The sequence below is a fragment of the Megalobrama amblycephala genome, linkage group LG16, assembly GCF_018812025.1.
Source record: "Megalobrama amblycephala isolate DHTTF-2021 linkage group LG16, ASM1881202v1, whole genome shotgun sequence".
NCBI lineage: Eukaryota > Metazoa > Chordata > Actinopteri > Cypriniformes > Xenocyprididae > Megalobrama > Megalobrama amblycephala.
In genome coordinates, this window is record NC_063059.1 from 33325727 (window position 1) to 33340916 (window position 15190).

Consider the following 15190-nt stretch of genomic DNA (forward strand, 5'->3'; position numbering starts at 1 on the left):
GCTATATACAGACTACATGAAAGGTAATTTCCAAAAAAGCCTAATAGGGCACTTTAAATCAACATTATGCCAGAAATGCTTGTGATTGAGAATAAAATTGTACTGAACCTATAATAGTCCTGTAAGAATTCCTCTATTTATTTATTTTTTTCCAAGGAAGAAAAAAAAGTCATATGAATTTGGAATGTTATTTTTAAGGTGAGTAAATATTGACAAATAATGAAGAATTGTATTTATATATATATATATATATATATAGGGGTCAACTATCTCTTTAATGGACTTTTATATCAGTCCAAACAGCTTGAAATGAAGAGCACCAAAAACAGAGGTGACTTCAGACCAATCCTAAGTTAATTTGTATGTTTAGCTGGGAAACAGAGCCGAGTTTCATTCTCCGGCTGTTCTTGTCCTTGTGAGACGCCAGCATTCTTCACTCCCTCTAATTGTTTCCATTACATTTCAATTTGTTGGACTCGGACAGAAGGGCACTGGCCAAATTAGAGGGCTTTTGTTATGCTATCCATTGGAAGTGACAGCGTTTTGGAGTGGTAATCAGATCAAATCAGGCAAACTTGTGCTGCAAGCCTTATCTGCTTCTCTTATTAGGACATCTTAATTTCTCAGAGGCTCTAGGATGTAGTCGGGTAGCCATTACGGGCTCAGAGGTCGGATTAATCAGACAGGTTGGGCGACATTAAAAGCAGGGCTAGGATGTGTGTGTCTATGAGAGTGTTTCTGCAATGCCTCCCGAGTGGAACACCAACTATCAGTTCTTACTCTTTTAAGGTGATCTCACGAAACCTGTCATAAAGAAGCCAAGGTTTTATTTCACACCAAACTCAAAAAGAAAAAAAATAGCATACTATGCCTAAAGAAAAAGCAGCATATTTCTACAACCATTAAAGGTGCCATAGAATGTGTTTTCAAAAGATGTAATATAAGTCTAAGATGTCCCCTGAATGTGTCTGTGAAGTTTCAGCTCAAAATACTCCATAGATTTTTTTTTTATTCATTTTTTTAACTGCCTATTTTGGGGCATCATTAAATATGCGGCGATTCAGGCTGCGGCCCCTTTAAATTCTCGTGCTCCCCGCCCCCAAGCTCGCGACTGCCTTAAACAGCATAAACAAAGTTCACACAGCTAATATAACCCTCAAAATGGATCTTTACAAAGTGTTCGTCATGCAACATGTCTAATCGCGTAAGTATGGTATTTATTTGGATATTTACATTTGATTCTGAATGAGTTTGATAGTATGCTCCATGGCTAAAGCTAACATTACACGCTGTTGGAGAGATTTATAAAGAATGAAGTTGTGTTTATGAATTATACAGACTGCAAGTGTTTAAAAAATGAAAATAACAACAGTCTTGTCTCCGTGAATACAGTAAGAAACGATACGGTAACGTTAACCACATTTAACAGTACATTAGCAACATGCTAACGAAACATTTAGAAAGACAATTTACAAATATCACTAAAAATATCATGGATCATGTCAGTTATTATTGCTCCATCTGCCATTTTTCGCTATTGTTCTGGCTTGCTTACCTAGTCTGATGATTCAGCTGTGCACAGATCCAGACGTCCTGCCCTTTTCTAATGCCTTGAACATGGGCTGGCATATGCAAATATTGGGGGCGTACATATTAATGATCCCGACTGTTACGTAACAGTCGGTGTTATGTTGAGATTCGCCTGTTCTTCAGAGGTCTTTTAAACAAATGAGATTTACATAAGAAGGAGGAAACAATGGAGTTTGAAACTCACTGTCTGTAGGGCTGGGCGATATATCGCATGCGATTCTCACGCGCATTTCGTCAGTAAAGCCGGTTCCCTGATTACCGCTAAATCGCCATCACCTGCTTTCAAATGGAGCGCCATTTAATAGCCAGAGCCGTAGTTCACTGATAAGCCACGTTCATATCGCAGATGAATCGCCTTCGATAATGAACGCGATATTTGCGTGGCTTATCAGTGAACTACGGCTCTGTCTGTTAAATGGTGCACCATTTGAAAGCAGGTGATGGCGATTTAGCGGTAATCAGGGAACCGGCTTTACTGACGAAATGCGCATGCGATATATCGCCCAGCCCTAACTGTATGTCATTTCCATGTACTGAACACTTGTTATTCAACTATGCCAAGATAAATTCAATATTTAATTCTAGGGCACCTTTAAGATTTGCATTGATGCACTATTTTTATGAGAATTAAAGGGATAATTCACAATCGGAGTTATATTAAAAAATATCCTGGCTCTTCCAAGCTTTATAATGGGAGTGAATGGGGCTCATGATTTTGAAGTCCAAAAAAGTGCATCCAACCAATATAAAATATATCCACACATCTCCAAGGTGCTTAATTGAAAATTTGTAAGTGGCGCTATAAAGCCATTTTGCCACACCTAAAGGCTGATTTATACTTCTGCGTCGGAACTACGGCATCTGTTTTCATTTATACTTCTGTGTCTCTGTCTGCATCGATGTGCATGCAGACCACTAGTAGGCAGTGTCCGCGGTCATGTTGAGTATCAAGGCAAAAACCGAAGAAGCAGCAGCTTGTCATATACATTGTCAGAGAAGCTTACAAATAGAAGCGGCAGAGAAGCGGTAAATGGCTAACGGCGTTCACGCAACGCAGAAGTATAAATCAGCCTTAATTCTGAAACCCATATCAGACGTAAATTTTCACCACTTCTGATGCGTTTGCAATGTTTCATGAGTTTGAGCATGTTTAGGCCATCAAAAATGTGATTCATTTTGGAGAAGAAGAATTGACTGAGCAATTACAACAGGGTCCTCACACCATCGGTGCTCGGACCCTAATAATAATAATAATAAGTAAAAATAAGCAATAATAATAAAGTATGACCCATGTAGTTTTTGTGAGATTCAGTGCATCCAGAAAGTTTACTGTTGTTTCCGACATGCCTCAGGTCAGGGGACCATCTACAACTTCCTTGTAAAAACTATATTGGCTCATATACATAGATACGAGTCACACACTCGTATGCACACATATCCATGAGCTCTTTTTAGTTCTTTTTCAAACTCCAAGTCATCCGAGTACCCTTGAAGTGCAGTCTCATCTGCACCCCAACGCAGAATGAAATCGATAGCGGTGTTGGATGAAAAGCCCCAAATAAATACTGCAAGCTGGGCAATGTCATACGAAAAAAAGCAAACTTTAAAAAGCAGCCTTTATGCCATTCGGAACACTGATCCGGAGTCAGTGAAGTCGGCATCTTTGAGCGTGGAGAGTGCAGCAGTGAATCAGCCTACTGAAGCGGAGCCGCAGAGTGTCATCTGGGGCAAAGACGACCACACGGCCCAATGCTGTTGGTCTGGTAAAAAGCCTTGTATTCTGGGTAGCCTTGTTTAGCAATGCATGCCAATTCTCCATGGAGGCTGTGCGCTCAGCACCAGCAGTCACCTCTGCAGTGCACAGGGCACATACAGCTTTTTGTTGTTGTTGCTTTTACTGTATAAGGCTGTCAAGGTAAACAGGAATGCAGACAGGAATGTTACAAAACATCAGAGAAGTTTTCAATGGCACATTAAACACATAGAATAATGCTATTAAATGAAACTTTTTTATATTATGTTTTTTTTTTTTATATTATATTAAAGTAAATTATATTTATAAAATTCAATATGATTAGATGTTTCGAATAAAACCGCCCCATTTGTACAAATTTCCTGATTCAAGGACATTTAATTATTAATACAAGATTGTTTTGATGTTCATATAACCATATCACTACTTTACAAAAATGCATAGTCGTTCAAAAGTTTGGGGTCAGTAAGAATTTGTCCAGCAAGGATGGATTAAATTGATTGAAAGTGACAGTTTTATAAAGTAATACATTTTAAATAAATGCCATTCTTTTCAACTTTCTATTCATCAAAGAATTCTGATAATATAAAACATCAGGCACAACTATTTTCAAAATTGATAATACAGAAATTTTTCTGAAGCAGCAAATCAGCATATTAGAATGATTTCTGAAGGATCATGTGAAGTAATTATGCTGAAAATTCAGCTTTGCATCACAGGAATAAAGTACATTTCAAAATATATTCAAATAGAAAGCAGTTCTTTGTAATTGTAATACATAAATACATCTGACCAACAACAAACTTTTGAATAGTAGAATAACCACTCAAAATATTTAATCATTTAATTGTCACTCTTGATATTTAAAAAAATAATAATTTCTCTGAAATGAAGACATAAGAAAGAATTTCACTTGTAAAATAAATCTTGTCTTAAAGCTACAATATGTAAATTTTTTGCCACTAGAGGTCGCTCATTCAAAACAAAGGAGTAGCTTGATGACGCCTTTATTTTGCAGAATCATGGGAGGTGTTTTCTTCACGTCTACAGCTGGTGGTTAAAGCCGAGTTCAGACTGCACGATTTTAGCCCCGATTTTGGCTCGCCGACAGGTTTTGAGAAATCGCCGACAAATGCCGAAATCACAGGCAAATCGGTGCTCGTTCACGCGAGTGACAATCACGCAGTGTGAATGAGCAAAGACGCGATCTGAGAGAATCGCCGACGAGTCGCCGACACCAGTGAGATATTTGGCATGCTAAATATCTGGACCTGTCGGCGATTCAAAATCCTGCAGTGTGAAAAGTGTTCTGACTGAAAACTACATCGGCGATGACCGACAGCCAATCAGAGAGCAAGATACAGAGCAGCGTGGAGTTCGGGGAGGAGTTATACACCATAATATCAGCAAGCATGGCTTCATTCACATAAACATTACAATTCTATCAAACAGAAACAAAGCACAAACATTTGCTTGACCATCCGCAACAGCAGCACATTGAAAAGTTATGTATTTAGCTCCAACTGTCATTGCAGAACACACAATCCTTGTACTTTGCGTCTCCCCAAACATTTCCTCCATATTCTTCTTTTCTTTGTATTGTTTTCGCTGCAAATCAGCGCACAGGCAATTCGTATTTCAAGCTTCATGCGGGCTACTATTTTTAATAATAATCCCACCGTGTGTCTCAATCAGCTCCCTAGTTCAGCAGTCAGGGCACTGATCAGGGTATCAGCCACATTCACTTTCATTATGTACTGATTCACTACCTAGGGAGCTAGGGAGCTGATTGAGACGCAGGGCCAGTCTCACGTGAGAACTCTGGTCTTGCGCACGTTGTTTCCTTGTCAGGTCTCGCGTGCGTTTGGTTGTGAAACGTAGTTTGCGTGCCAGACAGAGTTGTCGGCGATTCTTCCTATTGTAAAGTCATGCAGTGTGAAACCTTCTGTCGCCGATCCATCGTGCAGTTTGAACGCAGCAGCGACTGAATGCTGGCCAAGATAGTCATGCAGTGTGAAAAGAACAGTGACCCGACTACTTTGAAAATCGTGCAGTCTGAACTCGGCATAAGAATGGGGATGGGACTCGGGCAGAAATCATGTTCATGGATGAAATTAATAACGTTACTGTAGTACGAAGCAGAGCAGTATGAATCGCGTCCGCGATTGCTAATTAAAGACGAGTGCAGCGCACGTCTTGAGAGCAGCAGAACTTTTATTATGCCGCAGTCGCCGCTTCTGCTACCGGTCAATCGTATGTGGGGTAAAGCAGCGCTGTTTTATCATATTAGATATATTTGAAACATCGTTAGCCTCATAGCATAATTGCCCAGATCATATTTCAAAGGCAGATACCACAATTTGGCCAAAAAATGACTTAGGCAATTATGCTATGAGGCTAACGACACATACTTGAGCGGCTACTATGATACACTTGCTGCACACTGGAGTAACCTAGATCGATATTAGCCATGGTAAAACATGGTACTTGCTGTAAATCAAGAAAAAGAGATTTAAACAATAAGACTTACTGTGCTGAGCTATATAACGTAATTAGTTTTCTGTTGATGAATGTATCAAAACAGTTGCTGACCTGTCTAATAAAACACATAATATATTAAAGCGTTGTTGGTGTTTACATGGTTTCTACAAAATAAACAACCGGAAGCGGGCAAGATATCATTGATAGGCGACGCACGGACATGTCCCGAGTCCTGGTTAAAATTGCTTATTAAAATGCAAGCTATTATTTTTGTGTAACTTTCATTTCAAACCATTATGAGGCAAAGCGAACTGGATTCAAAGCAAAACATCAAAAATATGGCATTGTGTTAAACAGAATATATGAGAGTATTCAAAATAATCACGACCACTTGAGATTCCCAGAGAAAAATGGAAAGAACCAAATTGGTTTCCAATTACTTCAGATGATACAGAATTTTTAATTTATTTTCAAAAAAGCATCCAATTATCATATCTAGCTAAACCCACCAATGGGTCAGACCAAAATACCTTTCAAGGAAAGTCTGTTCATTTGGCGGCCATATTTGCAATGCCTCCGGGCAGCCATTTCGGGCATCCAAGACCAAGTCCTATCTATTTGAATGGGGGAATCATGAAATCTCAAAAACTGCTTGCTGAACTCACAATTAAATAACATATTTCAAATCAGCAATTATACTCAAATAGCATTTAAAAAGTTTATTTTTCAGGCTATACGAGCCAATGCGCATGTGCAGTCCTAAGCGTGAGTCTTCTAACGGCAGCTGCAGTGACGCAATGACTTTATCAATCAGCGATTGGCTCTTTTACTTATTCCGCGTATTCCGTCATATTGCGCGCTGCAGTTTCTACCATTCATAACTAATAGGAGTGAACTGTCTTTCTATATCTATAGTCTTTGGTTAGACTCAGAGTGGTGAACAGATATAAGAAATGGCTCAAATAAAGAGTTTATAAACTATGGCTCTCTGATCAGTCTGATAGATGTGCTTTGCCATGTGCTACTGCCAAAAAAAGAAAAGAATCCCAAGTATCTCTCTCTCTTTATATATATATCCATAATGAGAAGACCTTCATTAATATGCATATCCACAGAAACAGCACAGAACAAAGGAATGCTTTAGATCAACTCACAGAAGAAACCCTAATTAAGAAAAATGATTGAAGAATTGCCCATAATTATACTTTTAATTATGCACACTCACAAAAAAGACAGGAAAAAACATGACCGCAAGTATAAAACGCATCCTAGTTTCCAAGTGCATGACAATTTATAAATATCTGCCTAGAAAAATTGAAAGACGCCCTATTTATCTGATCCGCCGCTTGTCAGTCTAGATTTGGAGCAGGTTCTAGATACAGTATCTTCACATCTAATTCCCCCGAGAAAAAGATAGAAACACGTTTCGCTTCCAAATTACAAGAAGGGCAAGTACGTGATGAATGAGATGCTTAGCACGATATGGATCAAACAAACTGGCACCATCGGGAGGGAATATACTGAAATGTGAAAAGTGAAGTTGTCAGTTACACCTAAGTTCCTTTAAGGCAAGTCATTTCACTCGGCGGCCATCTTTGAAACACCTCTTGGGCAGCTATTTCAATCAAGTACAGCTCCTATCTCTTTAAATGGGGAAACAAACTCTGAAGATGTTCACCAAGCTTATGATTAAATTTCATATTTGAAATCACCAATTAAATCTGACAACAACCATCTCTTAAAGGTCCCGTTTTTCGTGGTTTTTTGAAGCTTTGATTGTGTTTATAGTGTGCAATATAACGTGTTCATGTTTCGCGTGTAAAAAAACAGTATTTTTCACATAATTTACTTATCTGTATACCGCTGTTTCCACTGTCATAAAAACGGGCTGATGACTTCCTTGTTCTATGAAGTCCCTCCTTCAGAAATACGTAACGAGTTCTGATTGTGACAGCGGTTCCTGTGTTGTGATTCGACAGCAGCTTAGCGCTCCTTGCCCGGAAAGGTCACGCCTCTTACCATAACGTGGAGATGAACGAGCTCAGTGTTATTGTAAACATGTCTTTAATTTTACCCTATCAATTTGAGCCGGAATCAGACCCGGTGATTGGACTGCGGGATGAAAATAACAGCGTTTCGATGACATGGCGACAAACACACTCTACAAACGCAACTCTTGCTCTTCTCCGTGGGAGCGCAACAAGACCACGCCCCCTTTTTTGTGTATTCCTGTGGGCGGAGGTTAGTCAAAAAACTGTTTTAGTGACGTCAATAAAGAAGGAAGTAGAGGGATGTAAGTCCAAACTGGCCGTTCGATGTAGGCGACTTCTGTTAAATAAAATATCTCGCTTGGCATTGAACTTTGAGCTTTAAAATTGTACAGATTTTATTTATACTCTAACAACAACATTATACACTAACTAAAGTTTGAAACATGGGATCACGAAGAACGGGACCTTTAAATTTAAAAATTTAAAAGAAAAAAAAAAAAAAGAAGCATTTTTTCAGGCTTGACCAGCCAATGCACATGTGCAGTATAGCAACTGGAGCTTCTAAAGGCAGCTGCAGTGATGCAATGACTTTACCACTTGCCGACTGACTCTATTATTTAGAAGGTGGTACTTATTCAGCTATATTGCACATTGCATTTTCTCCCATTCATAGTAATATGAATGCACCGTCTTTGTATATCTAAAGCCTTTGGCTACACTTACAGTAGGGCTGTACAGTAGTTTGATCCATGATATAAAGCTGTGCATTGAATCTTTTGTGTTATTTATCACTTTATGTTAGACTTACTTGAATCCATTTGTCTGGAATGGCCATGGCCAGGCGATAGTCAAAACCCAGACCTCCTTCTTGAATTGGACGGCAAATGGTGGGCATACCGGACACATCCTTAAAAAACAATACATTTCTTAAAAACACAGCAATATGGAGAGGTTAGATTTATTGTTAGCCAAAAATGAAATGTGGACTGGGTATGTGGCTCAAAATGGCAAAAGTAGCATGAAAGTATTATAAAAGTGGTTCATATGACTTGTGTGCTCGTATAAAACATGAATGTATTCAAACTATGTTTAATATAATGAAAATTAAAATATAATGATGACTAAAAATGTATTTATTTACATACATGAAGTGGAATTTATAAACATCCTTAAAACATTTTATACATTAAAAATGAATAATGTATATGAAAAATAAGATTAATATAATGAAAATTAAAATATAATGATGACTCCAGTCATATCTGGCATAATAAAAGTTAATTTATTTACATACATGGAGTGGAATTTAAAAAACACTGTTAAAAATGTATGCATAAATGATTGATGCATATGAAAAATTATTAATATAATAAAAATGAAAATATAACTATGGCTTCAGTCATATCTGGATTAATAAAAGTTAAATTATTTATATACATGGAGTGGAACTTAAAAACATCCTTAAAACATGTTATACATTAAAAATGAATAATGTATTGAAACAGATAATTAAAATTTTATACATTAAAATTAATAATGCATATGAAAAACTTAAAAACATCATTAAAAATGTATGCATAAGAAATGATTGATGTATATGAAAAATCAATATAATTAAATTAAAATATAACAATGGCTTCAGTTATATCTGGCCTAATTAAAGGTAATTTCTTTATATTACATGAAGTGGAACTTAAAAATATCCTTAAACATTTTATGCATTAAAAAAGAGAATGTATTTGAAATACATGTTTTGAAAATTAAAATATAATGATGACTCCAGTCATATCTGGCATTGTAAAAGTTAATTTATTTATATACATGGAGTGGGTCGCCTCATGGGGGCGGACATGTTGGGATCACATGACCAGCCAAATGTGTTATTGCCGACAAAATCAAAAGACTCATCAATTTCTGCTAGTAATTTCGTTGACTAGATTAGCAGTGGTCTCCAGCCAAGCTAGTCTTTTCTGCAGGGTATCACATAATATGCAGTGGTGTGCAAAATTGAATTAAACGCTGAATGCGAAAAGTAGCTTTCACCACTGTGGTCCCAGTTTTTTGTTATATTTGTATTCTGTTTTTATGCTATTTAATTGTTTCCTGCAATGTAAGCAAACTTTAATATTCACAGTCCAGCTCTATCAATGGAGCTCATAAAAGAGAATTAGATGATATCTCTGGTGGGCACTGTCCACTAATTACAAAACACAGAACAAAGTAAGTAAAAAGTAAGTGGTCTCATTAATCATGGCTTTAGACAGAGCCACTGAGTGCTAATTTAATGCACTGTGTCCCGTTGACTCTGAAGGTTAATTCTGTCTTTGTGGAGTTGGGATACAGTGTCGCTGTTGACAAGATTAAGGTTATCGAGCCATGACTAAAGGTATTGTGGTCATTTCGGATGATACCGCCGCATATTCTGAACAGAATAACCAGTACAGCAAGAGAGACACCTTTCTACTTAAAAGAAGAGTTCACAGATCTCATTTGTGCTTTTGCATATTTAAAGGGTTAGTTCACCCAAAAATGGAAATTCTGTCATTAATTACTCACCCTCATGTCGTTCCACACCCGTAAGACCTTCGTTCATCTTCGGAACTCAAATTAAGATATTTTTGATAAAATCTGATGGCTCAGTGAGGCCTGCATTGACAGCAAGATAATTAACACTTTCAGATGCCCAGTAAGCTACTAAAGACATATTTAAAATAGTTCATGTGACTAGAGTGGTTCAACCTTTGAGAATACTTTTTGTGCGCCAAAAAAATAAAATAACGACTTTATTCAACAATATCTAGTGATGGGTGATTTCAAAACACTGCTCCATGAAGCTTCGAAGCTTTACGAATCTTTTGTTTTGAATCAGTGTTTCGGAGAGTGTATCAAACTGACAAAGTCACATGAACCACGAAATTTTGAAACACTTATGATGTAACGAAGCCTAGTTTACTGAAATCAAGTGACTTTGGCAGTTTGATACTCGCTCCGAACCACTGATTCGAAACAAAAGATTCGTAAAGCTTTGAAGCTTCATGAAACAGTGTTTTGAAATCGTCCATCACTAGATATTGTTGAATAAAGTCCATATTTCGCTTTTTTTGGTGCACAAAAAGTATTCTCGTCGCTTAATAATATTAAAGTTGAACCACTGTAGTCACATGAACTGTTTTAAATATGTTTTTAGTACCTTACTGGACATCTGAAAGTGTTCATTATCTTGCTGTCAATGCAGGCCTCACTAAGCCATCGGATTTTATCAAAAATATCTTAATTTGTGTTCCGAAGATTAACGAAGGTCTTACGGGTGTGGAACGACATGAGGGTGAGTAATTAATGACAGAATTTCCATTTTTGGGTGAACTAACCCTTTAATCATATAATGACACATGCAAATGTCTGCACATATATAAAGTCACTAGGGCTTTTTACATTGCGCTTTACCCCAGGTTATCATCATTCTAAACACCGCTTTTAACCCTGGGTGATGGATCATTTCACACTTGTAATTTAGAAGGGGGTTAGCAATTTGAGTGAACAAGAGACCGTTTCATTCTTAGCTTTATAGTCCAACATGTCGATTCAGTATAAACTCGATAGTACCGTCGGCAATACAGGATGCGCAATGCTAGTCACGTGCTGCGTTTATCCAATCAATGACACAAAATATGTTTTTAGTAGCTTTCTGGGAATTGAAAAATGGAGTGTTATTGCTTGCGACGCAGGCCTCACTAAGCCATCAGATTTTATCAAAAATATCTTACTTTGTGTTCCAAAGAAGAACGAAGGTCTTACGGATGTGGAACGACATGAGGGTGAATAATTAATGACAGAATTTTCATTTTTGGGTGAACTAACCCTTTAATTGTTAATCCCAGGTAAATTAAAAGTAGTGTGAAATGTGAAGCAAGATAACCCAGGATTCAGTTTAGAATGACCCAGGGTTAACTATTTCAAGTGTGAAAAGCCCTAATGTTAACTTTGTTTAAAAACATGGTGTTTAATTATTTAAAAAAATACAGTGTCTAATTTCCAGTAAAGTGGCATTCACTAATTTATTCTTTTAATAACATTATAAAAATACAAATAACAATTTATATAAAGACTACTGTTCAAAAATTTGGGGTCAATAAAGTTTTGTTGTTGTTGTTGAAGGAATTAATACTTTTATTCAGCAAGGATGCAATTGATCAAAAGTGACATTAAATACATTTATAATGTTACAAAAGATTTCTTTTTGAAAAATGCTGTTCTTTTGAATGTTCTATCCATCAAAAATGAGTTTGTAAGTTAGTAAATTGTAAAAATTAGTTTGTAAGCTAGTAAATTGTATTTTTGATCAAATAAATGGAGCATTAATCTTTTGAATGGTAGTCTATATTACATATATTACATATATATTATATATATGTTTGAAAACAGTCATATTTTTGCAGCTTTAAGTATAAGCCATGACTTTTGGGAACTTTGACAATACTGTAGTATTACTGTCATCTCAAAGCATCAGAATAAGAACAGAAGCAATTCAGTTGAAGAACTGCTGGCTGAGATAAACACTACTCAAGCTCAGCTTCTATGTTCAGTGCATTTCAGAAGACAACATATGGCTTACCTCTGCAATAGTGATGCAGTCTTGATTGAGGGTGTGCAAAATATGGTTTGCCAACATGAGGTACACAAGAGATTCCTCATCTACTTGGAGTCCAAAGTATTCAGCATAATCCCCAGAAAATCCTGTTCCTGAGCATCAGGGAACATGAAGTTGAAATCAGATTCCATAGCTGACAGTTAAATTTTAATGATTATTACTTAGCAATTACACAAAATTCATTTTAAGAGCTAGGAAGAAACATGATTTTTTTTTTTAAGTGAGTCTAATGTCATGTTTCACTAAAATCAAATAGGATTTAGTCAAAGCGATTTTTGAAAACCTACCCAAATTCATTAGAAAAGAAAAAATAGCAGGATAACCTTTGCACACTATTTGTGTAGTTAATTTCTTGCTTGAAAGAACTTGTATCACATGATTTTCCTGCTTAAATCTGTTTATTTATGAGAGTTTACGTAACACTGTGTATTGAAAATGCCCTTGGAACGATCGCTCTTCCAAGAAAACATTTTTTTTTTTACCTGTTCTACAATAAAAGCCTGTGACATTTACAGTGGGAGAAGGTTGTTGTGTATGGTAATTATAAGTGAAGAACATCAAGTGCTTAATTTTCCATGGACGTACCAATCCCATGATGATGGTAGAGCATAGATGTGACTCCATCGAACCGGAATCCATCAAATTTGTACTCCTCCATCCACCAGCGCAGGTTTGACAGGAGAAAACGCAAGACCTCCCAGCTACACACACACAAACACAAACAGTTATTATGCAGTTCTCACATGAATACTACATTCTGTGCACCTGTATATATGTTTTCCCACGTTCTCATTGGCTTGCTGGCATATGGGGGATTTACTGCGCTAAACAAGGGGAAAAATTAGCTGCTGCTGCCAGATCTTGATCACCGAAAATCATATTTGAAACAAAACTAACTAGACTAATTAAAATGGGGGGGGGGGGGTTACAAAAACTTATAAACTGTTAAAGACCTGGTGTACACTTTCTGTAACTATCTGGAATTGTTAATCGATAGTTTGTGCTTTGTTAAAGTCATCAATTTGCATTATTTTTTTGCATTATTTTTTTTTTTACAAATTATTTTTTAAAAGAATAATTATTTTTTATTTATTTTATTTATTCCAAAAACACGTCCAGGATTAAGTTCAGCCAACCCAGAGGTTGAGTAAATGATGACTGAATTTTCATTTTTGGGGTGAACTTTTATTTTCCTGATAATTTACTCACCCCCATGTCATCCAAGATGTTCATGTCTTTCTTTCTTCAGTGAAGCTTCAACATATAGGACATACAGCGTAAGCTTTTTAAAGAATACGGAAAGCGGAAGCATGTGCAAGGTGATCATTTGTATTTATAAAGCATATACAGTTGTATTTTTGTAGAAAATGACAGATCGTTTCTTTAGATAAGACCCTTATTCCTCGTCTGATATCGCTTAAAGCCCTTTGAAGCTGCACTGAAACTGTCATTTTGACCTTCAACCGTTTGGAGGCCATTGAAGTCCACTATAAGGAGAATAATCCTGGAGGGTCTTAATTTCTTTTCGACTGAAGAAAGAAAGACATGAACATCTTGGATGACATGGGAGTGAGTAAATTATCAGGAAAATTTTATTTGAAAGTGAACTAATCCTTTAATATGGAATTATGATATTGTTTTCTCAAAGGAAATTATAAGAAACTAAAACTGCCAGTAGGTGGCGGTACATGTATAATTCATTCCATTCATTCAAACAGCTGATTTATCCAGGAGTAAAGTCTAAAATAACAATATTAACTTCTTAAAATTTAGATTTCTCTGATCTACATGTGCATTTTAAGCTGTAAAAATCACGTTCCGGGGGGTAAAATCCGTGTTTTTGGTGGGGTTCCCCTGGTAAAATTCGCATTCCAGGGGCTAAATATCACGTTATTTGGGGTCGATTCAACCCGCGGACATGAAAAACAACCCGTGGCAACAATGTAAAGGTAGCCCAATTACGCAGGAAAACCAACACTGGGGGGCGGGGCAAGTGCGTTAAATGCGTTAAAAATTAAAGGGTTATTTTTTTTCCGTAATTAATCTAATTAACGCATTAAATCGACAGCCCTATATATATGTGTGTCTGTGTGTGTGTGTGTGTGTGTGTTTGGTTTTTTAATTATTCAGCTTAATTAGGGGCCGTTCACATATGCGTCTTTTTCGCGGTTAAGTCAGTTATTTCAAATGTAGGCTCTGCAGCAGGCGCGCTCTTAATGGAAGCGACGCGGTCGCGACACGCATGCGGTGCGTTTTCCAGGTGCATCGAGATGAAAATTTCTCAACTTTTCAGAATGCAGCAAGCGCACCGCAGTTATCTAATAGTAAAGCTAATGCAAGGGCTAGAAATCAATAGAGGGTATTCGTCGACGTCACTTTCCCGCCGAAAACGCGCTCCCTCAGCTGGACTGAGTGGCAAAAGAACCTGCTGCGTGACTGGTTTTAATAGAGGAAACTGCGAAAACGCGAGTAAAACTAACGAATTACACTAAAGGTTGGAATTGAATGTGTTCCTTACAACTTGTCAAATAAAACTAATCCATGGATATTGTCATGCAGCCAGGAGTCGTGTTTCCTGACATTTATATGTGCCTGATTTCGACGGTGGGGAAATACATAAAGCAAATCTGCATGTGAATATTTTATATAACTACAATATAGGTAGGTTTAAATCCACGTAATCACTTATATCAATGTTATATCGTCATATATTGTCCAGCCCTAAAC

The 15190-nt window shown here is 36.9% G+C and overlaps 1 protein-coding gene across 2 annotated transcripts in view; it reads right to left on the bottom strand.

Moving 5' to 3' along the window:
* The window catches only part of gbe1b (glucan (1,4-alpha-), branching enzyme 1b), a 168834-nt gene that overhangs the window by 77974 nt on the left and 75670 nt on the right, over positions 1 to 15190 (bottom strand). For both annotated transcript variants that reach the window (XM_048161402.1, XM_048161403.1), the window contains exons 8-10: positions 13049 to 13164; positions 12428 to 12555; positions 8624 to 8722 (exon numbers count right to left, since the gene is read on the bottom strand). In XM_048161402.1, coding sequence (XP_048017359.1) covers positions 8624 to 8722; positions 12428 to 12555; positions 13049 to 13164 — 343 coding nt within the window. The remainder of the gene's footprint in view (positions 1 to 8623; positions 8723 to 12427; positions 12556 to 13048; positions 13165 to 15190) is intronic.